Raw genomic sequence first — 23,706 nt, 5'->3', positions numbered from 1 at the left:
CAAGACAATTTGTAACAAAGCACCAGCTAGGCGTGGCTAGTAGTATATAGCTCTCAAAGTCCTATGTGTCAGCTGTGTAATCATTCGGTAGTAATGTGTCTGTTGCGATGACGAACAGTTCATCCCTAATCACTGTGTCCAAATGATAATCTAGCGAAATAGCTCTTTTTCGTAAGCCAAAAGTCAGTTAGGTAAATGAGTTATCAAACACCATTAAATCTCTACGCATGGTCATTCATCACAATCGCTGTCTTTGTAGCATAGTTTTCCATACCAATGCATGGCCCAGTCATTGCTTGACCCAGCAGCAATGTTTTAAACTGTGTTGCTTTGCGTTCAGCAAAGAAAGCAGCAAGGATGTGAGCATCTACTTCGTTCGTGATGGATGATACATTGTTCTGCGCTCGTTATGTACCAGAAGTTCATAGTTACTGGGAGCCAATTGCTTCTATAAGTTTATTTACATCTTGACACTGAACACGGCCTGCAAAATCGAAAGTAAATCATTTAAATATAATTAAATGAAATATTCTTCTACAGTAGGAACTTTAAACATTCCAGAGTTTGATATTGTTACTTGTATGCTTCTGTTAAATAATTAAACTAAAACTAAACTAAGGGTTTTAAATTTTGAATGTCGTTTTATGACAGAATGTATTTATTTCGCAGGAAATTCCTACTGTAAAGTATAGCCATTTATATACAAATGAAAGTTTAAGAAGGACCTTGTATTAGGCAGAATCATTATTGATAAGTCAGTGTCTATAAAAGTCTGAAAATAGCTGATATCTACAATACAAAATAGGAAAAATGTACACGGCAAAATACTTTTTTGTAAATTATCAACTGTATGACATAGATAAAATCTAGCCGGGTAACGTAGGTTTAAAGATCATGATATAATGCTTAGACCGCGCATGCGTGAAAATATCTATAGTTGTGCTGTTGGATTTTTTCCTTGTTTTTTTATGTCCATGTTTGTTATCATTTATCGCTTATTTCTGCATGCTACACTCTTTAGTTTGTATTTATGTGATAATATTTCAATTTAACTGAATTTGAAAGCGGACGTAAATGATTAAATAATATTTCAACTTTCGGTTTCCGATAGTGACTAGCTGTTAAGGTATGTATATTTACGTTTATTGCCATTAAATCCATTGAAAACTGATTTTAAAAGTTTTTTTCCACTGCTATACTATTTCTCTTTGTTTGTTAGTAGCCATGCAGGATTGGCCGGAAATTTAAAGTTCAAAACAATATACATATATGCATAACACTGTAATTGTGTGTGTCAATTGCTGTACATTACTTCCGACAGGTATCTACTTACAATATGCAATGCTAGTATTGTAAAAACAGTAGTGTTACAAGCAATGGCTTCTGGAGGAGGTGCTATTGATCCAGAGACAAAGGAAGCGTACTATCTCCGACTTCACTTCCTGTTAGTACAAGAGGGTACATCTATATTAAAAGCAATCTTCGATCATTATGTTCCCCCAAATCAGCTTCAAGCTACGCTCCAGAAGTACTTTTCGACGATACAGAAAGCAAAGAAAGGCAACATTATCGTCAGAACAAATTATGATCAACTTTATCCACAAAAGAATCAACCGGATTCAAATACCTTTGATATTTCGTTGCTATTTTACCTATTAAGAACTATCAGCGGTCTCAACACAGCATCACAGTGGTGGAATGTGAAAGAAATCAGCAATATACCAGACGCAGTAGTAGATGTAGAAGCTGATATTGTCAGAATAAAAAATGTGAGGAATAAGGTTAGCAGATTGTGGAAACATTATCCAAATTTTGCAGTTCACAAATCAAATGCCATATTACAACTTTGATATACATGTATATAGTGTATGCAAACCATACATGAAACAATTCTTTGAAGATTCTCTTTTAAACATATACAAATTTGGCTTAATTCTTTCATTTCAGAAAACAATATCTTATACACAGTGCATGTTTCTCAATTATAGGTATCTCAAATTTAACTGTTGATACATTGAATTATTTGATATCTTATTAAAGTTTTCTATATATCCTACACAAACTTCTATTTAGGAAATATTTACATAATGTGATTAACTTTCCAAATATTTTAGCATTGTCAGTTTTGATTAATGTGCAAGTTTCTTTCAATATTTTAGATGCAACATAAAACAATCGCTTCCCTCGAGCAGTCAGAGTTTCTTTCCATATGGACTTTGCTTGAAAAGGTAAAGATGTTTTTATTGGGCAATGCGCTTTCACGGTATTTTTGCTAAAATTGTAGAAAACATATTAGAAACTGCAATATTTACTTCGCATCACGTCGATGCATCAGGATACAGAACTTTTTCGAGTTAACGCCATTTTGAAATATTATTTTAGGGCAATGTATTATTAGTTTTTCATGCCTGAAACATGGTCTTTAAATTTGTATGGAATATATATAATCTTTGTAAAATGTAATGAACTTGCGATTTAATCTAATTTTCACATATAACAATATTTCCATGATTTAATTTGTATTTCTTTATTTGATACATTTTATTTTTCATAAAATATGGCGGATTAACAAAGGCAGCACAATCGAAAATAGTACTGAATGTAATTTGCCAAGGGAAAGCGTGCTTACAATGTGTCTCTTTAGATCTACATGATCTATGTCTTCATTATCTCCAAATTACCATCCTATATCTATTGCAACCTTACTGTGGTGTTATCCACCATGAATTTGCAAATATTTACGTGACCAAGAATCTTACTGAAATATAAATTGACCATTCTAGTCGATAATTTTTGTTACGGAAATAAGAGTTATAGAAAGGGACTCTAATGTTGAAACATTTGGACAATGGAGGTGTTCTATCTTGGATTTATCATATCTTACTTTTTGTGTGTAAAAATCCCAGGCATCAAATATTTCCTCATTTTGACATTGTGTATTATTGGTATTTATGTGACATTATTGCTATGGAATTAATGTTTAACTACTGATGTCGTCATTTTCAATATCAAAACATGGTTTTCTTTTAACATTTAGTAATGTATTATTATTTAAAGGTTATGCTTCGACTTGCGGCGAAATGCAATATCAGCCTAAGTGACCAAAAGCAGAAAATTGATGCGGTAAAAACAAGAAAACATGACTTAGTTTCACAAGAAATGATGAGTCTGAGAGGTAATATTTGCATCAAAACAAGATTTCATTTGATAATTCATTAAACCAAGGACATGTTCACCAAATTGTTTAGTGCAAGTACTTGCGTAAGTGGTATTAAAACCTAAAATTCAACAGTTCTTTAAAATATACTTTGTGGATTTTAGTCGCTTCAAATCATGAATATACTTTTTCAAAGTTTCCTCTTAGACAGTGCTGTAAGAGGTATCTGATTTTGGGTAAAAGTATTTCATTACTTTAAACGTTATATTTAGAAAGTGCATATATTTTAAACCAAGACCAATGAATAGAAATGAAAGAGCAGCTAGTTTTATAAGTTTTAAACCCTTTTACCTACCTCTAGCACACACAGGGATCTTTCTGGAAGATTTTAAAGACAGTAAACAGTATGTAGAAACGAGCGCATTCGGAAAGGCAAAAGATATTCTAGAGAAAAAACGAATTGTCGTTTTGACCGGTCATCCCGGCGAAGGCAAAACTGCTATGGCTGCCAGATTAGCCCTGGATATGAGCCACATCAATAACTGTGTAAACTTGTCCGGACCTTCTGATTGGCGTATGCTTTCTTCCGAGCTTCACTTGAAGTTGTTGAATACTGTCATCATAGACGACATATTTGGTGACGGTGCTTTAGATCAAGGACTGTTAAGTGACTGGAAACGATATTTGCCGGAAATAGAAAGAGCAACGAGGAACAGCTATTTACGAGTTATAATTACATCACGACATTACATATTTGAAGAATCAAAGGAAGAAATTTCTTCATTGCCTGGTATGTTTAAAAATGAGAACGGATCCGTGCTTCTTCTCACTTCTTCTGACCTATCGCATGACGAAAGACATAATATTCTCAATGTCCTAGCCACAAAAAGTGACAAACAAATGTCCATTGATAAAATCAATGACTGTATCAAAGCATCAGAAGGGCGATCTGAAGGCGTCGAGGACTTTGTTTTTGGATTTCCAGAATGTGCTTCTATGTTTGTTAGAAATAATGAAATGTTTCATACCGGGGCAGCATTTTTCAAAAAACCTGCCTCACTTTTCAAGAGATATCTAGAAGAACTTTACAAAGGAAAAAATAAAGATAAGTTTATGGCTCTTGTCACTGTCTGGGCGAAAGAAAACAAACGGCTATCTCAACATGAGTTGAGGAAAGTCGCAACGGTTTCGAATCATATCAAACGGATGGTTTCAGCATTTGACTTTGTCTTGAATAGAGAGTTTCTTGATATGATGAGATTGTCTCTTGAATCACATGTCGGCGGATATCTCGTTTTCAATCAAACGACAGAGGAGTATACATTCAGCCATAACGTTATAGGTGATATGGTCGGTATAGTTGTTGGAAACAAGAAATTAGAAGAAACTGTTGAGGTATGCCCACGAGATTTTTTGATGGAGCATGTTTCCATCGATGAGTCGTCACGAGATGAATTTAAAGTTACTTTAAAGGAAGGAAAAATGCGTTGCCTCGCTGAAAAATGCACGAATATGATTTTGCGGAGAGACTGTAACGAACTAACCGAAACGCCGGATGTTGATGAATTTCAAAAGCTGCAGAGACGGGGACAGAGGAGTAATGTTATTGAAATAGTCAATAAAATTGACTTTGGGATTATCAAACATAAAGCATTTCGCTCAGCCAAATTTGTGAATGATTTTATAGATCATGTTGTCGAAAAGAATCTGGTTCCAGATGTTTTCTCTGTCCCAATTATGACAATGCAGGGATATTTTCTTGACTACGGGATTTCAATGCAGAAGCTTGATATGTGCCTTATGGGATACGCATGGTACAGTGGGGCTTCTGTTTTTGCAAAAGAGGTTATCAGAAGAGAAATCATGGAGATGGAAAATTTCGATCCTTCAGTATCGTTGCTACTGGCGGCACATTCCAAGCAGAGAGAGTCGATACATTTTCTGTTAGAAAATGGAGCAAAAGTCACAGGAGACGTGATCTACATTGCAGCACATAAAAGTGTCGAACTGTTGAAAATGCTACTCCAGCACCCCGGTGTAGACGTAAATGATAGAGGAAACGCTATCAATGGAAACTATCCACTTATTGTCGCTGCACGAAAAGGTCTACGAGAAGCAGTTTTGTGTATGCTTACGTTTGGCGCTGACACTAGAGTCCAGAATACCGCAAAAATGACAGCACTACATAAAGCGATACTTTATAGGCACGCTGAGATAATAGAAGCATTGCTTGAAGCCGGTGCTCCTCTCGATGTTAGAGGAGGCAAATATAAGAGAACTCCACTGCATTTAGCAGTTGATCTAGGAAATGAAGATCTTGTAAACCAGCTGATCAACAAAGGTGCATCACTTAAAACCAAAGATTATCGGGGACAATACCCAATACACATGGCCGCAATACAGGGTAATGTGAATATAGTGAAACGGCTATATCATTTTGACAAAACACAAGGAACGCTTCGTATATCATCGTATGGAAAAAAGTCTATCATAAAGGGTATGTCATTATTCCATGTAGCAATTTGGAAGAAAAATGTGCGACTTTTAGAAGCATTGATTACCATGGAGGCAAATCCCAATATCCAAGACTTCTATGGCCAAACACCTTTATTCTTTGCAATCATGAAAGGACATGCGAACCTTGCCAAGAAATTAATTGATTTTCCTAAAACGGACAAAAGAAAACCTCAAAAACAAGGTTATACACCATTACATGCTGCAATCCATAAAGAATTGCCCGAAGTTGCTGCTAAGCTTATTGAACATTCGGATGTGAACACGTCGGATAGATTCGGAAAAACACCACTTCATGTAGCCTGCGACAAAATGAATATAACACTTATTAAGAAACTTCTAGAAAATGGAGGCAATCCGAGACAAATAACAAAAAGAGGGGATACCGTTTTTCATTTTCTAAAACGAAAGAAAAATAGAACATCGCTAAAAAAGATAGAAGAGTCAAAATATGCTGAAATGCTTCTTGCCGAATGGGATCCAGAATTTGTTGAATTGCTACCAGGCTTGAAGAACAAAACCGGAGCCGTCATTGAACTGCATTACCGACCAACCGGACTAATTTCTCGAAAGCAGTTGCTATTAGCTAAGCCAATGAGCTCAAACATTGGCGGCGTAAATACATCAGAAGATGAAAATTGCAGTTCAGGTGAAAGAAGCTTTGCAGATGACTTCGGCGAAATTGATGATGATGACGATGATGATGATGATGATGATGATGATGATGATGACGACGAAGACGAAGATGATTATGATGATGATAACGATGATGTTGATATGGGTAATGAAGAGACCTGTTGGGATACCGATGATGAGACTGATGACGAGGACAGCGATGATTTTTATTAAAAATCATTTTGTTGCCTGATGCTTTTACAATCGTTGGGACGTATAAATGTTTCCAGTATCTTAAACTGTATAGCTAGACGTTTTGTTAGCCCAGCCGGTAGGGCAACAGCAAAAATCGACATTCTTTTCAATTACATTTATGAAGATAACTTGTAGAAAGGATGAGAACCAATTATAGTAACTGCCGAGTTCTTAAAAAGCAACCCCGTAGAATGAATCCGTACTTCAGTACATGTATGAATCGGCACTTCACGGAAATGCACGCATAATACATAAAATGTAATAAAAAAGAGCAAAATGACAAATGAATACAATGGGGCACAAGACTGGAAAGTTTAGTGACAAAGGCGAAAACTAGTCAAACATTGACTCTAGCGCAGTAATCCAGTTATTCCACTGAAAGGTACCAGAAATGTTTATTGTTGTTGTATTCGTCTTAATTACATGTAGCTACACTATTTGTTAGTTTTACACGTGGAAATTCTTTTATTCGTTTGTTTTGATATAATCTTGCTGTGTGTGTTTAACTTTCAATAATGTCTAACAATTCAAAATCCAAGACAAAATAGTTTTATAATATTATAGAAGTATTTGAAGAAAATTGTACAGGTCTTTCTAACAGACAAATATGTAAGGTCATCGAAAAACCTAAAAGGCGTGTGCTTGTGTCATCTGTTGAATAGTGTCTAAGAATGGACATGTGTTAAATATTCTATGATGTTTAACATTTTATATGCCAAGACAAATTAATTTTTTATAGAATTATTAGAAGGAAATTGTACAGGTCTTTGTGACAGACAAATGTATGTGGTCATGAAAAACGTGTGTTTTTGTCGTCTGTTGAATAATGTCTACGGACGGACATAAAATGTATCAAGAAAAGAAAACAAGGTCAGAAGTCCAACAGGAAAGGCCACAACCAAAGAACCCAGTCATCCATACAGCACTCTATATGCAAATAGGTTTACGAGAAAATGCAATGAAACCGTACTGCGATACGTGTAGAGGACAAGCACACATAGTGCATAAAGTGTAATAAATCGTAGACAAAACATACAAATGAAAATAGTGGGGCACTGTACTAAAACGGTTAGTGGCAAAAACAATAACTAGTGAATTTATTGCTTTAAATTTTACAGAAACAAAATGTGTTTTTTGTACTCTTTATTAGCTACAACATTTGTAAGTTCTACATGAGGAAAGTGTTTTATTCGCACATCTTATGTGTTTAACTTTCTATGAAGTCTAACATTTCATACTATCCGAGACTAAATAGTTTTATGTAGAAGAAACCGTGAAAAAAGAGCAAGAAACTTGAAATTAAACAATACTGAGAGGAGAGAGAGGGGTTTGGGTGGCTGTAAAGATCTGCTCAGTGAAAGAAACCAGATGTACAATTTCACATGCTGAATAGAATTTCATAAACTCTAATCGTTGAACCAACTTTTCCTGATATCTTTTTAATTCAAATATACCAGTGATACTATACATCATGCTAAGAAATCCGAGGGTGTATATTTAGGATTTTTTTTATATTTCAAAATGATAGATTATTTCTAAACGATTTTGTTTGAGTTGTAAATTTCAGCAATTTTTTAAATCATTTTCTTCAAATTGAAATTTCTTTTACACGGGTTGTTAAAAACTTTCAGAATAAATTAGTTAGCATGCAAACAATTTTTGGGACGGCTTTATCCGCCACCCGAGTTATGAGTATATTTCTGACAATCATATAATCTGTATTTTATTACTTATCACATCAAAAAGATGTTCATACGCTACAAAATAGTTCTAGTCATGAACGTCGCTGATGAATGTTCAATGATCAAGCAGTCCTAATTAGCCTGTCTCCATTCAAAATGACCATTTAGATTACTAATATATAAACTCTATCTATGACAAGGATTTCAAGCCCATGTGTACATCACTGTATTCCAGTGACCATTTAGATAATGTTAATTCCTGGTTAATAACTGTGAGGTCACGTAGTGTTCGTCTTAGATTTGAGGCACATTTGTGTTTATTTCCCATACATGTGTTATAATGATTTGGCATTTGTTTTGTTACAAATAGCTCATACGTATAATATTAATAGCGCATTTGATAAGTGAGATATTTATAAAGTAAATGTAGTGAATGTTAATATTTCAAAGTGAAGTTTTGTTAGTTTTTTTTTTTCATGCAAACTGTTTGTTGCTTTTTGCTTTCTGTTTTATAATGTTACATTTTGTACAGGTGACATGTCATTTTTAATAAACAAAATGTAAATTCAGGTATTCTCTGCTTTATCCTAGCTGTTAACAAATGGAGTTACAGGATAGTTGCCGTAACATAGTATATTGAATTACATTCCTATAAGGTTCCATGCCTCTACTACTCTCTATAACCCTGATACGCAAAGTGTAGATGTAAAAATGCCATTTGTTAAATACTGATATTATATTTTTCTGCAATTTATATTTATAGATTTAAATAGATCACGCGCTTGTATCCATTTAACAAAGATAGTTATACACAAAAACGCACCGTGTGTGTTAGAGTTACAGGGTATATATACTTAACAAAACGCTAACTCATCATTTAGTATTTTGCCAGTATTTCAACAAATACCATACAGTTTTAAAATCTAGCTTACCTTTAAAAACAACATGTTCTTACTAACGTATTAAAATTACATACAAAAATATCAAAAGAAGGAAAGATATTTTATCCACTCAACTACCTCATCCCATTTGTGAAAAAAAAACAACTTTTTTTTCGAAATGAGTGAACAACATTAAGAAAACAGAGGTGTTAATATTAATTTGTACGAGTTAATGGTATAATATCACACAACTATTAAATGTTCTTTTATAGGGCGTGTTATTTCGTCTTATTTCCACAGTACGTTTTCGCTAATTTGTGCATTGTAGGTATATTCCCTTATCTTAGTGAATTTCCAAAGTTGGATGAAGTCGTCAAATTAATAAATTTATCTGACATCATATTTTGGTTTTGTTGAAAGTTAGACATTTCATCCTAAATATATTTTTTGTGTGCACTCTTAATTTCAAAGTAGTACTTTAAGTATTTTCAAGATAACTGCTAAATAACTAATGACGGGTTAGCTGATTTGCCTGTAATGAATTGGTTGGGTTTAACGTCACCTGTACCGACACAATATAGGTCATATGGCAACTTCCAGCTTTGATGGTGGAGGAAGACCCCTGGTACCCCATCGTGCACTATTTCATCACGAGCGGACACCTGGGTAGAACCACTGACCTTCCGTAAGCCAGCTGGATGGCTTCTTCACATGAAGAATTCAACGCCCCGAGTGTAGCTCGAACCCACATCGATGATTAATGAATTGGCTTTATATAATAATAGACATTTGCGAATTTAGACGAAGTAGACTGTGGACATCTAGGACGATCGTTATTTAAAGCAGGACATCTCAACGCAATAACATTAAATTATGTGCGGTAGAAAATGCATGCCCTAAATGATGACAAGGTGTGACTTACTAAGCAACCACTTTGCAATGGGAGATATAGATTTGGCTAGTCCGTCTGTCCATAAGAAAAAATGTGTTATACATATCGCCAAAGTTTGTGAGCTACTGTCCTTCCACTTTATTGAAATATTCTTCAACATTACAAGATATGCATCAGAGACAAGATGGTCAGGATGAGCTTATGTGATCGCCCCGTTTCCGCCGTCCGTCGTCGTTGTCTGAAATAAACAGTTTCGATTTAACACTCCAGGGATCACAGTTATGGTCCAATCGTATAATCCCAGATAAACAATATTGAAATTGATTTAGACTTCATGATCTTTTTACAGATTTTATTATTCATGACGACAAATATTCTGACTAATTTCATATAGATCAAACATATATTGCTCCCGTTATCTTTAAATAGCAATTAAGAACAAATTCAAAACTAAAAATGCTGCAATTCCATAGGTCCGTTTGTTCAAGCTATCTTTTAATTGCAATAATGAACGATTAATTCAAACCAAAGACTAAAAAATCTGTTATTCCATACTCATTTAACATTTTTAATATTTCCCCGCAATTAAGAAACTAGAGAATTGCTTCATATCCGTTAACTAAGGGTACCGGATTCAAGCAATTTGAACTAAAAGTACTTTAAGGGGACGCAGACTTTGAAATTAGAAAAAAGTGTGTGGGGTATGATAAAATTAACATGCAAAAAAAGTACAAAGTTTTGGTACATGAAATGGATACTGTTTCAACTGTTATAAATACACAAAGGATTGCTCACTAAAATAAAAATGAAAAAAAAACTCGAACAAGAAAGTTATTGTTGAATTACATACAACTTATTGTGTACATTCAAAGTCAACAATTAATAATTTTTTGTGCGAAAATGATAGCTCTTTACCTTGTCCAAACACTTATCAATATCCTACAGATTCTTATTTAAAGAAAAAAAGTGAAACAAGTTCACTGTCTTTATTTTCATTTTGCATATGTAAGCTAAAACACAGTACTTAGTTTGTTTACAAAGTAGTGCATATGAAAAGATAAGGTGGGCAAGGAAGGCCACATTCCAAAACTACCAGAGTATATTCCCCTTAATACATTAAACATTTCTTGTTACAGAAGTCGAGTGGCTTGCAATAAGGGCCTAGAAATGGTTCCATTATTAATTTTCAACTTGGTATTCATGAACTACAACGCACTTTAATGTCAAAACACATTCAACAAATTTTTAAAAATGTATTGTCTTAAAAATTCCCAAAATAAGGTATGAAATTTAGTTGAGAGGTCCAGTCAATGTGTATATATGCAAAAGAACCTTTCTAATCTCATTCACAAAACTTACTAATACACAGCAGGAATGTCAATGATCAAAACTCAACGAATATACAATTATCCTCACTTTATTGCTATTTATAATGTGTCCTTAAATTCTCCACCATACTTTTCATAACTCTGTTTGCACGAGTTGCACGAGACTGCTGTCATTCACGTAAAAATCGGGGTCAGACAAGTTCCTAACTTAATTAATTGATAATACAATTCAAGAAAAACTTTATCTCATAACGTAATGAACAAGTATGATGTTGTTATAACAACTACACGTACACTGATCTGAGTAGCAGTCGGTTTATATGTGACTTTATTGATTCGTATTGTATTTTGTTATTGTTGTCTAAAATTATAACGGAAGTGCCTCACAACTGAAAGCGGAAATGAGTTCGATTCGCAATTAGTCCACTGTAAGTAATAATTTTTTGATAAATGTCCATAGCAATTAATAATTTTCAGAATCTGAATAGGATTCGTTATTTGATAAGAAATTATAGACATCGACAAGTTTTAAAAAAAAATCATACACATGCTGACACCTAAGTTGTCTCCCGTTGATTGTTAGAGTTACCGTTCGCCCGGCGCAGTAATACTTTTTGCAGTGAATCGCCGAGAAGTCGTGGGAAAATTAGAAACCATGTAAATAAACTAAAATTAACCACTTTTTCAAGATCAATTTCAAATGATCGACGTTATGTATTTAACCCAACAGACCTGTGTAGCATCTTAGATACCTGTACTAAGGTATTCATTGTGTAGAATGTCATGTTATGCCCTTGCAATGCTAATCCCACTCTGATTTTTTTGTTTACATTTTTTATCAATGAGAAAGATGGCGTCCATCCCGAGTTGAAATGACGTGGCGTTAAATTTTTACATGTTTGAGCAAACCTGGTGCATTAGAAAGAAAATCTCATCCCTTCAACATTATTTGTTACACTGGTATTGTAAAACACCTGTTTTTTCCTTATACAAAAGCTTAATATTTTGTGTTGAATGTACTTTCAGAAAGACCTCTGTTTTCCTATTACATTCATAGTACCACATCCTTATCCACAAAGGACTGAATATTACAGGTGTCCATCAGTATTATATCAAGTTAGGAATATGATTTTTATCTTCCCACCATCAATTTCTTGAGTATGCACCCCTTCCTCATTTCTGTATGAACTGTGAATGTAGCAATATGCGTCCCCTTAAATGTATATATTTTGTAACCATGGTGATACTAACCCTAACCTTTAGTCAGTATATCATATATATTACACACTTAATGCGTACGAACATGCAATAATTTGCGTATTTTTGTCGTGCGCTCCAATTGATTATCACTTGGAGCGCACTTGAATGTGCAGAAGACCGCTCCAACTCTGCAATGAGCTACATCGATTTTCATATTCCCGTACCATACCGTACAATGGTGGCATATTTTTGCCACGAGATAGCTGGGTAGCTAATACGATAGTATTGCAAACTTTTCAAGAAATTTGTACTTTTTTTCTGAAAACATTTCAGCACAACATAATATTTTCTAGATATGTATTTTATTTGTTTTTTGAAAATATTTTAGCACAAAATTTCGCGTTAGTGCTTGAAACTGCCACGAGATACCTGGTAGTTATCACGATAATATTCTAAACTTTCAAGAAAAGTTTTGCATTTTTCTGAAAACACTGTCGCAAAAAATATTGTTATCAAGATATGCTTTTTATTTCCAGGAAACTTTAGGCTATTGAGGTAAAGTTTTCAGAAAAGTTCGAAATATCAAGAAAATTGCTGAAAGTATCGAAATAGCTATCTTGCTAATAAATGGCAGCTGTAGGCACTTACGCAAAAAAATATCGAGAAAATAATGTAAATTATCGTAATAATATTTCCAGGAATCTTTCGTCTATTGAGATAATCTTTTCAGAAAACTTTATCAAGATAAATTGTTTAAGTATCGCGATAGCTACCAAGCTATATCGTGACAGAAATATGCCACCATAGATTTGAAGATATGTGGAGTAACTATACACGTGGTTGATGTAAACATAAAATCAACAAATTGCGTACTAACTGTATTATGCACCAGGTTTAAAACAGTACATGCATATCTACACAGTAATAAAACATGTATAACATGTGTAAAGTTTTTTTTAATTAACGACTGTTACTGCACGGCATTTAATTATTAATGTCAAGGACGTAAATATCTTCATCATTTTACGTGCTTGTTTAAGCACAACTAATATATATATTTAGTAAAGTCATTTACATTTGATATCAGAAGTAAATATCTTAAGATGAATGATCTAAGTGAAAGATGGGCAATAGCTTCCTGAACAGCCTATTTGGTAGTGGGGAAGGGGGAGGGTTGGGACTGTGTAATCAGTGTTTCCCTTCTGTGACTCAGGTAGTTAACCTAAGTAAACACGCTTCAGAAGTATCACAGGTAAACACACATATAGTACCAACTCGTTGCATTTCTTTGCTTCCAAGATCTGAGACTCCTTATTGGAACATTTTAGAGATACATCGAACATAATTCAGTTCCATAGTTGACTGGAGCTAGGAAAGTACGGAGCTGCCTCTGTTCTTATTGCACCAACAATGCTTGATTACATCACTAATGCACCGTTAGATATTGCTTGTTTTGTATTTATGATATTGCTGTATATGTGTTGCATGTTTTTTGTTGTTGTTTTTTGTGTGTGTTCAGATCCTATTTTATTTGTCGGTGCAAAATTATGTGCATGTTTCTGTACTGCATTTGTTGTGTTATTAGGCTTTACAGTTGCCAGTAATTTGCTTATGTTTTCTATAAAATAGCAGTTTCCTTCGCTTTTTGCTTAGATTTTAATAAGGAAATAATTTGAATTATTTCATTATTTTTTCTGCTTCTGCTTTATTATTTGTGTCTTCTATTAATTACATATAAAATATATTGAATATTTAGTATGCTACAGATAGGTACTAATCATATGCCCTTGAATCTGATACAATGCGGTAGTAGTATATGTTCTTTGAAGATGTTTAGCTGGTGAAGATTTGTGTTCATATTAACCTTCGGTATCTTAATAAGCTTTAAGATTATTTTGACCAACCTGTCATATTTTATTATGCTCATTATGATTCTTATATATCCAAATACATTCATTAAACCGTTTTCTACATTGAACTCTCATTTAAATATTTTGTTCAGCACAAATCGATGAAGTCATTCGAACCGGAATCTCCTCGTTTACAGATATGAAAAAAGGCTTGTCACTTTGTGAAACTGGCTCAGAAATAAGATTTATAGACATTTATGGCCATCATTGTGAATTCAGATTGTTCCCAGTTTTTCTAGTCGCTATTACCTAATTTTCATTGCAGTTTTCTTGTTGAATCCATGACAAACCTATGACTGACATTCTGTTTCTGTCTCATTTTCATTCAGATGTAATTGCACATTAACATTCATAAGGGGAACGAAGGACTCTGACCTCGAGGATCTTGAAGTAGCCTATGTAACTCATCGTAACTATAATTTTGAGTTTCATTTTTGAACTGAGAAGATCTTAGAATTTTGTTTTGCATCAAATATGCAGAGTTTTGTGTTATGTTTAGCACCAAACCTAGTTAATTCAGGAAAATGTTGGTTTAAGGCATGATGAAAGAACGACAAAGCTTCAGTCATAAATGTATCGCTGTATGATATGACTTACCATTATAAGGTTTGATAATACTAGATATCATCCTACTGGTTGCTTTCACTGTGATGGAAAACAAATACGTCAACATTCTTGAGCAAATGCTTTTTCCTTTTTTTTTTGTTTAAATTTCATTGCAAATTTGTTGTTGAGTGACAATTGTGTTTTCTAATTAATTAAGTTGTGTAGCAGATTATTCCATATGCCACTGTTCCACATGAGGCAGAGTAACAACATGTTCTTTTTGGGGTTTTCGTCTTGAGCCCTAGATAATTCAAAATTTCTGATCTTGGTATCACAAACGCATTAATGGCAACCTCGTTCATTCTTTAACAACAACAACAACAACAACAACAATTTCATATAGTTACTGGGAGCCTGTTGCTTTTATAAGTTTGTTTTACATCTTGACGCTGAACACGGCCTGCACAATCGAAAGTAAATCGTTTAATTGTAGTTAAATGAAATATTCTTCTACAGTAGGAACTTTTAAACATTCCAGAGTTTGATGTTGTTACTTGTATGCTTCTGTTATATAATTAAACTAAAACTAAACTAAGGGTTTTAAACTTTGAATGTAGTTTTATGACAGAATGTATTTATTTCGCAGAAAATTCTTATTGTAAAGTGCAAATGAAAATTTAAGGACCTTGTAATAGACAGAATCATTTTTGCTAAGTTAGTGTCATATCAATAGCTGATATCTACAATACAAAATAGGAAAAACGTAAACGACAAAATACTGTTTTTTTTAAATTATCAGCTGTATGACATAGATAAAATCTAGCCGGGTAACGTAGGGTTAAAGATCATGATATAATGCTTAGACCGCGCATGCGTGAAAATATCTATAGTTGTGCTGTTGGATTTTTTCCTTGTTTTTTTATGTCCATGTTTGTTATCATTTATCGCTTATTTCTGCATGCTACACTCTTTAGTTTGTATTTATGTGATAATATTTCAATTTAACTGAATTTGAAAGCGGAAGTAAATGATTAAATAATATTTCAACTTTCGGTTTCCGATAGGTGACTGGCTGTTAAGGTAAGTATATTTACGTTTATTGTCATTAAATCCATTGCAAACTTATTTTAAAAGCTTTTTTTCCATTGCTATACTATTTCTCTTTGTTTGTTAGTAGCCATGCAGGATTGGCCAGAAATTTAAAGTTCAAAACAATATACATATATGCATAACACTGTTATTGTGTGTGTCAATTGCTGTATATTACTTTCGACAGGTATCTACTTACAATATGCAATGCTAGTTTTGCAAAAAATGATCTGTCTAACTTTTCAAATATTTTAACATTGTCAGTTTTAATCAATGTTCAGTTTGTTTCAATATTTTAGATGCAACACAAAACAATTGCTTTCCTCGAGCAGTCAGAGTATTTTTCAAAGTGGACTTTGCTTGAAAAGGTATGCTTATCATTACATTTGTAATTAAATTGCTTACACGGGACTGAAATACAGATGGCACTGTTAGCATTAAGCTCTTGTCATACAGAAGACAAGTTTTGATTAAAGATGTTTTATTGGGCAATGCGCTTTCACGGTATTTTTGCTAAAAATTGTAGAAAACATAATAGAAATGTAAACTGTAATATTTAATTCGCATCACGTCGATGCATCAGAATACAGAACTTTTTTTTAAGTTACCGCCATTTTGAAATATTATTTTAGGGCAATGTATTATTGATGCATCAGGATACAGAACTTTTTTGAGTTACCACCATTTTGAAATATTATTTTAGGGCAATGTATTATTAGTTTTTCATGCCTGAAACATGGTCTTTAAATTTGTATGGAATTAATCTTTTTAAAATGTAATTTATGTAGTCTTGTTTTCACCAAAGAGCTATAAAAATAAATTGTATTACTTCTTTGTTTTCACACATAACAATGATATTTCCATGATGAATTCATTTTGTTTATTTGATACATTTTTCCAACAAATGTGGCGCATAAACAAAGGCGGCACATTCGAAAATGTCATTGAACGTAATTTGCCAAGAGAAAGCGTGCTTAGAATGTGTCTTTTATATCTACATGAAATATATTTGCTCATAATCTCCAAATTACCATCATATAGAGGTTTTCTATATTGGCTTTATAATATCTTACGTTTTGTGTGTAAACATCCAAGCTATCCAATATTTCCGCCTTTTGACATTGTGTATTATTGGTATTTAAATGACATTATTCCTATATGGAATTAATATTTAACTACTTATGTCGTCATTTTTAATATCAAAACATCGGTTTTCTCCAAATATCTAATAATATATTATCATTTTAAGGTTATGCTTCGACTTGCGGCGAAATGCAATATCAGCCAAAGTGACCAACAGCGGAAAATTGATGCGGTAAAAACAAGAAAACATGACTTAGTTTCACAAGAAATGAGGAGTCTGAGAGGTAATATTTGCATCAAAACAAGATTACATTTGATAATTCATCAAAACATGACCATGTTCATCATATTGTTTAGTGCAATACTTGCGTAAGTGGGTTCAACACTTTTTTCTAAATATGCTTTGTGGATTTCAGTCACTTCAGATCTTGAATTTATTTTCTTAAACACTGTTGTTAAAGGGTTCTGTTTTTGGGTAAAAATATTTCATTCCTTTAAACGGTATTTTTAGGAAATGCATATATTTAAAACCAAAACTAATGATTAGACATAAAAGAGAAGCTAGTTTTATAAGTTTTAACCCCTTTTATCTACTTATAGCAAACACAAAGATCTTTCTCGAAGATTATAAAGACAGTAAACAGTATGTAGAAACGAGCGCATATGGAAAGGCAAAAGATATTCTAGAGAAGAAACGAATAGTCGTTTTGACCGGACATCCCGGCGAAGGTAAATCTGCTATGGCTGCCATATTAGCCCTGGATATGAGTCACATCAATAACTGTGTAAACTTGTCCGGACCTTCTGATTGGCGTAAACTTTCTTCCGAGCTTGACTTGAAGTTGTTGAATACTGTCATCATAGACGACATATTTGGTGACGGTGCTTTAGATCAAGGACTGTTAAGTGACTGGAAACGATATTTGCTGGAAATAGAAAGAGCAGCCAGGAAAGGCTATTTACGAGTTATCATTACATCACGACATTACATATTTGAAGAATCAAAGGAAGAAATTACTTCATTGCCTGGTATGTTTAAACATGAGAACGGATCCGTGTTTCTACTGACTTCCTCCGATCTATCGCATGATGAAAGACATAATATTCTCAAAATCCTAGCCACCAAAAGTGGCAAACATATGTCCAGTGAAGAAATCAAGGACTGTATAAAAGCATCAGAAGGGAGATCTGAAGGCGGCGAGGACTTTTTTTTGGATTTCCAGAGTGTGCTTCTATGTTTGTAAGAAATAATGAAATGTTTGATACCGGGGCAGTATTTTGCGAAAAACCTGCCTCACATTTCAAGAGGTATTTAGAAGAACTATACAAAGGCAAAAATAAAGATAAGTTCATGGCTCTTGTCACTGTTTGGGCGAAAGAAAACAAGCGGCTATCTCAACATGAGCTGAGGAATGTCACAACCGTTTCGAATCATATCAAACGGATGGTTTCAGTATTTGGCTTTGACTTGAATAGAGAGTTTCTTGATATGATGAGATTGTCTCTTGAGTCACATGTGGGAGGATATCTCGTTTTCAATCAAACGACAGAGGAGTATACATTCAGCCATAACGTCATAGGTGATATGGTCGGTATAGTTGTTGGGAACAAGAAATTAGAAGAAACTGTTGAAGTATGCCCACGAGATTTTTTGATGGAGCGTGTTTCCATCGATGAGTCGTCACGAGATGAATTTAAAGATACTTTAAAGGAAGGAAAAATGCGTTGCCTCGCTGAAAAATGCACGGATATGATTTTGCGGAGAGACTGTAACGAACTAACTGAAACGCCGGATGTTGATGAATTTCAAATGCTGCAGAGACGGGGACAGAGGAGTAATGTTATTAAAATAGTCAATAAAATTGACTTTGGGATTATCAAACATAAAGCATTTCGCTCAGCCAAATTTCTGAATGAATTAATAGATCATGTTGTCGAAAAGAATCTTGTTCCAGACGTTTTCTCTGTCCCAATTATGACAATGCAGGGTTATTTTCTTGACTACGGGATTTCAATGCAGAAGCTTGATATGTGCCTTATGGGATACGCATGGTACAGTGGGGCTTTTGTTTTTGCAAAAGAGGTTATCAGAAGAGAAATCATGGAGATGGAAAATTTCGATCCTTCAGTATCGTTGCTACTGGCGGCACATTCCAAGCAGAGAGAGTCGATACAATTTCTGTTGGAAAATGGAGCAAAAGTCACAGGAGATGTGATCTACATTGCAGCACATAAAAGTGTCGAACTGTTGAAAATGCTACTCCAGCACCCCGGTGTAGACGTAAATGATAGAGGAAACGCTATCAATGGGAACTATCCACTTATTGTCGCTGCACGAAAAGGTCTACGAGAAGCAGTTTTGTGTATGCTTACGTTTGGCGCTGACACTGGAGTCCAGAATACCGCTAAAATGACAGCACTTCATAAAGCGATACTTTATAAGCACGCTGAGATAATAGAAGCACTGCTTGAAGCCGGAGCTCCTCTCGATGTTAGAGGAGGCAAATATAAGAGAACTCCACTGCATTTAGCAGTTGATCTAGGAAATGAAGATCTTGTAAACAAGTTGATCAATAAAGGTGCATCACTTAAAACCAAAGATTATCGGGGACAATACCCAATACACATGGCCGCAATACAGGGTAATGTGAAAATAGTAAAGAGGCTGTATCTTTTTGACAAAATACAAGAAACGCTTCGTATATCATCGTATGGAAAAAAAGTCTATCATAAAGGGTATGTCATTATTCCATGTAGCAATTTGGAAGAAAAATGTGCGACTTTTAGCAGCATTGATTACCATGGAGGCAAATCCCAATATCCAAGACTTCTATGGCCAAACACCTTTATTCTTTGCAATCATGAAAGGACACGCGAACCTTGCGAAGAAATTACTTGATTTTCCTAAAACGGACAAAAGAAAACCTCAAAAACAAGGTTATACACCATTACATGCTGCAATCCATAAAGAATTGCCCGAAGTAGCTACTAAGCTTATCGAACATTCGGATGTGAACGCGGTGGATAGATTCGGAAAAACACCACTTCATGTAGCCTGCGACAAAATGAATATAACACTTATTAAGAAACTTCTAGAAAATGGAGCCAATCCAACAAAAATAACAAAAAGAGGGGATACTGTTTTCCATTTACTAAAACGAAAGAAAAATAGGACATCGCTAAAAAAGATAGAAGAGTCAAAATATGCTGAAATGCTTCTTGCCGAATGGGATCCAGAATTTGTTGAATTGCTACCAGGTTTGAAGAACAAAACCGGGGCAGTCATTAAACTGCATTACCGACCAACCGGACTAATTTCTCGAAAGCAGTTGCTATTAGCTAAGCCAGTGAGTTCAAACATTGGCAGCGGAAATACATCAGAAGATGAAAATTGCAGTTCAGGTGAAGGAAGCTTTGGAGATACCTTCGACGAAATGGATGATGATGATGGTGATGATGTCCATGACGACGACGACGACGAAGAAGATGATTATGATGATGATGATGTTTATATGGGTTATGAAGAGACGTGTTGGGATACCAATGATGAGACTGATGACGAGGACAGCGACGATTAATAAAAATCGTTTTGTTGCCTGATACAAATGTTTCTAGTATCTTAAACTGTATAGCTAGACGTAAGTAAGCCCAGCCGGTAGGACAAGAGCAAAAATCGACATTCTTTTCAATTACATTTATGAAGATAACTTGTAGAAAGGATGAGAACCAATTATAGTAACTGTCGAGTTCTTAAAAAGCAACCCCGTAGAATGAATCCGTACTTCAGTACATGTATGAATCGGCACTTCACGGAAATGCACGCATAATACATAAAATGTAATAAAAAAGAGCAAAATGACAAATGAATACAGTGGGGCATAAGACTGGAAAGTTTAGTGACAAAGGCGAAAACTAGTCAAACATTGACTCTAATGCAGTAATCCAGTTATTTCCACTGAAAGGTACCAGAAATGTTTATTGTTGTTGTATTCGTCCTAATTACATATAGCTACACTATTTGTTAGTTTTACACGTGGAAATTCTTTTATTCGTTTGTTTGTGATATAATCTTGCTCTGTGTGTTTAACTTTCAATAATTTTAACAATTCATAATCCAAGACAAAACAGTTTTATATAGAAGTATTTGAAGAAAATTTAACAGGTCTTTCTAACAGACAAATATATTAGGTCATCGAAAAACGTAAAAGGCGTGTGCTTGTGTCGTCTGTTGAATAGTGTCTAAGAATGGACATAAAATGTATCAAGAAAATAAAACAAGGATGAAAAGTCTAAGAGAAAAGGCCTTTTTCAAGGAACCAAGCCATCCATACAGCCCTCTACATGCAAATAGGTTTACGAGAAAATGCAATGAAACCGTATTGCAATACGTGTATGGAAAAACATATAAAGGACAATTACACATAGTACATAAAGTGTAATAAAACGTAGACATAACATACAAATGAAAATAGTGGGGCACTGTACTAAAAAGGTCAGTGGCAAAAACAATAACTAGTGAATTTATTGCTTTAAATTTTCGGAACAAAATGTGTTTTTTGTACTCTTTATTAACTACAACATTTGTAAGTTCTACATTAGGAAAATGTTTTATTCGCACATCTTACGTGTTTAACTTTCTATGAAGTCTAACATTTCATAATCCGAGACTAAATAGTTCTATAGAGAAGAAAAGGTGAAAAAAGAGCAAGAAACTGGAAGTTAAAAAATACTGAGAGGAGAGAGAGGGGAGAGGGGGGGCTGTAAAGATCTGCTCAGTGAAAGAAACCAGATAGATGCACAATTTCACATGCTAAATAGAATTTCATAAACTCTAATGGTTGACTCACCTTTTCCTGATTTCTTTTAAATTCAAACAATACTAGTGATACTATACTTAATTCTAAAGAAATCTGATTTCAGTAACTTTTTAAATCATTTTCTTCAAATTGAAATTTCTTTTACATGGTTTGTTAAAAACTTTCAGAATAAATTAGTTAGCATGCCAACAATTTTTGGGACGGGTTTATCCGCCACCCGAGTTATGAGTATAATTCTGACAATCATATAATCTGTATTTTATTCTCCGTGGCCGAGTGGTTAAGGTCGCTGACTTCAAATCACTTGCCCCTCATCGATGTGGGTTCGAGCCTCACTCGGGGCCTTGAATTCTTCATGTGAGGAAGCCATCCAGCTGGCTTACGGAAGGTCGGTGGTTCTACACAGATGCCCGCTCGTGATGAAATAATGCACCTGGGGTCTTCCTCCACCATTAAAGCTGGAAAGTCGCCATATGACCTATCATGTGTCGGTGCGACGTTGAATTAAAAAAATCCTTATCACATCAAAAAGATGTTCATACGCTACAAAATAGTTCTAGTCATGAACGTCGCTGATGAATGTTCAATGATCAAGCAGTCCTAATTAGCCTGTTTCCATTCAAAATGACCATTTAGATTACTAATATATAAACTCTATCGATGACAAGGATTTCAAGCCCATGTGTACATCACTGCATTCCAGTGACCATTTAGATAAAGTTAATTCCTGGTTAATGACTGTGAGGTCACGTAGTGTTCGTCGTAGATTTGAGGCACATTTGTGTTTATTTCCCATACATGTGTTATAATAATTTGGCGTTTGTTTTGTTACAAATAGCTCATACGTATAATATTAATAGCGCATTTGATAAGTGAGATATTTATAAAGTAAATGTAGTGAATGTTAATATTTCAAAGTGAAGTTTTGTTAGTTTTTTTTCATGCAAACTGTTTGTTGCCTTTTGTTTCCTGTTTTATAATGTTATATATTGTACAGATGACATGTCATTTTAAATAAACAAAATGTAAATTCAGGTATTCTCTGCTTTATCCTAGCTGTTAACAAATGGAGGTACAGGATAGCTGCCATAACATATTATATTGAATTACATTCCTATAAGGTTCCATGCCTCTACTACTCTCTATAACCCTGATACGCAAATTGTAGATTTAAAAATGCCATTTGTTAAATACTTATATTATAGTTTTCTGCAGTACTTGATATAATTTATATTTATAGATTTAAATAGATCACGCGCTTGTATCCAATCAACAAAGATAGAGTTATACACAAAAACGCATCGTAAGGTCATATAAGTGTTAAAAGTCACAGGGTATATACACTTAACAAAACGCTAACTCGCCATTTACTATTTTGCCAGTATTTCAACAAATAGCACAGTTTTGAAATCTAGCATACCTTTAAAACAACATGTTATTACTCACGTATTAAAATTACATAAAAATCAAACTAGGGAAGATATTTTATCTATTTCACTACCTCATCCCATTTGTAGAAAATCATTTTTTTAATAAGTGAACAACATTTATAAGAAAACAGAGGTGTTAATATTAATTTGTACGAGGAAATGGTATAATATCACACAACTATTAAATGTTCTTTCATAGGGCGTGTTATTTCATCTTATTTCCATAGTACGTTAGTTTGTGCATTGTAGATATGTTGCCTTATCTTAGTGACTTTACAAAGTTGGATGAAGTCGCCAATTGAATACA

General features: G+C 34.1%; 1 protein-coding gene across 1 annotated transcript; it reads left to right on the top strand.

Moving 5' to 3' along the window:
* The first annotated feature begins 893 nt into the window (after nt 1–893).
* Nucleotides 894–20,200, top strand: LOC123566372 (uncharacterized). Its single transcript, XM_053549145.1, has 7 exons — nt 894–1,126; nt 1,322–1,781; nt 2,160–2,228; nt 3,058–3,175; nt 3,519–6,512; nt 17,753–18,209; nt 18,347–20,200. Exons 2-7 carry the CDS (start codon nt 1,377–1,379, stop codon nt 20,049–20,051), a joined length of 5,748 nt encoding a protein of 1,915 aa, XP_053405120.1. The 5' UTR covers nt 894–1,126; nt 1,322–1,376; the 3' UTR covers nt 20,052–20,200.
* Nucleotides 20,201–23,706: the final 3,506 nt, after the last annotated feature.

Source organism: Mercenaria mercenaria, chromosome 8 (assembly GCF_021730395.1).
Source record: "Mercenaria mercenaria strain notata chromosome 8, MADL_Memer_1, whole genome shotgun sequence".
Lineage (NCBI taxonomy): Eukaryota > Metazoa > Mollusca > Bivalvia > Venerida > Veneridae > Mercenaria > Mercenaria mercenaria.
Note: the sequence above shows the minus strand (reverse complement) of the source record. Positions and strands in the feature narration are given on the sequence as shown.

Bases quoted from the DNA above. Each gene is read 5' to 3' on its own strand.
- LOC123566372 (XM_053549145.1), top strand. From the start codon at position 1,377: ATGGCTTCTGGAGGAGGTGCTATTGATCCAGAGACAAAGGAAGCGTAC. The intron at 6,513-17,752 runs TTTATTAAAAAT...ATCTACTTATAG, and splicing joins TGACGAGGACAGCGATGATT to CAAACACAAAGATCTTTCTC. The intron at 18,210-18,346 runs GTTTCTACTGAC...GGAGATCTGAAG, and splicing joins AAACATGAGAACGGATCCGT to GCGGCGAGGACTTTTTTTTG.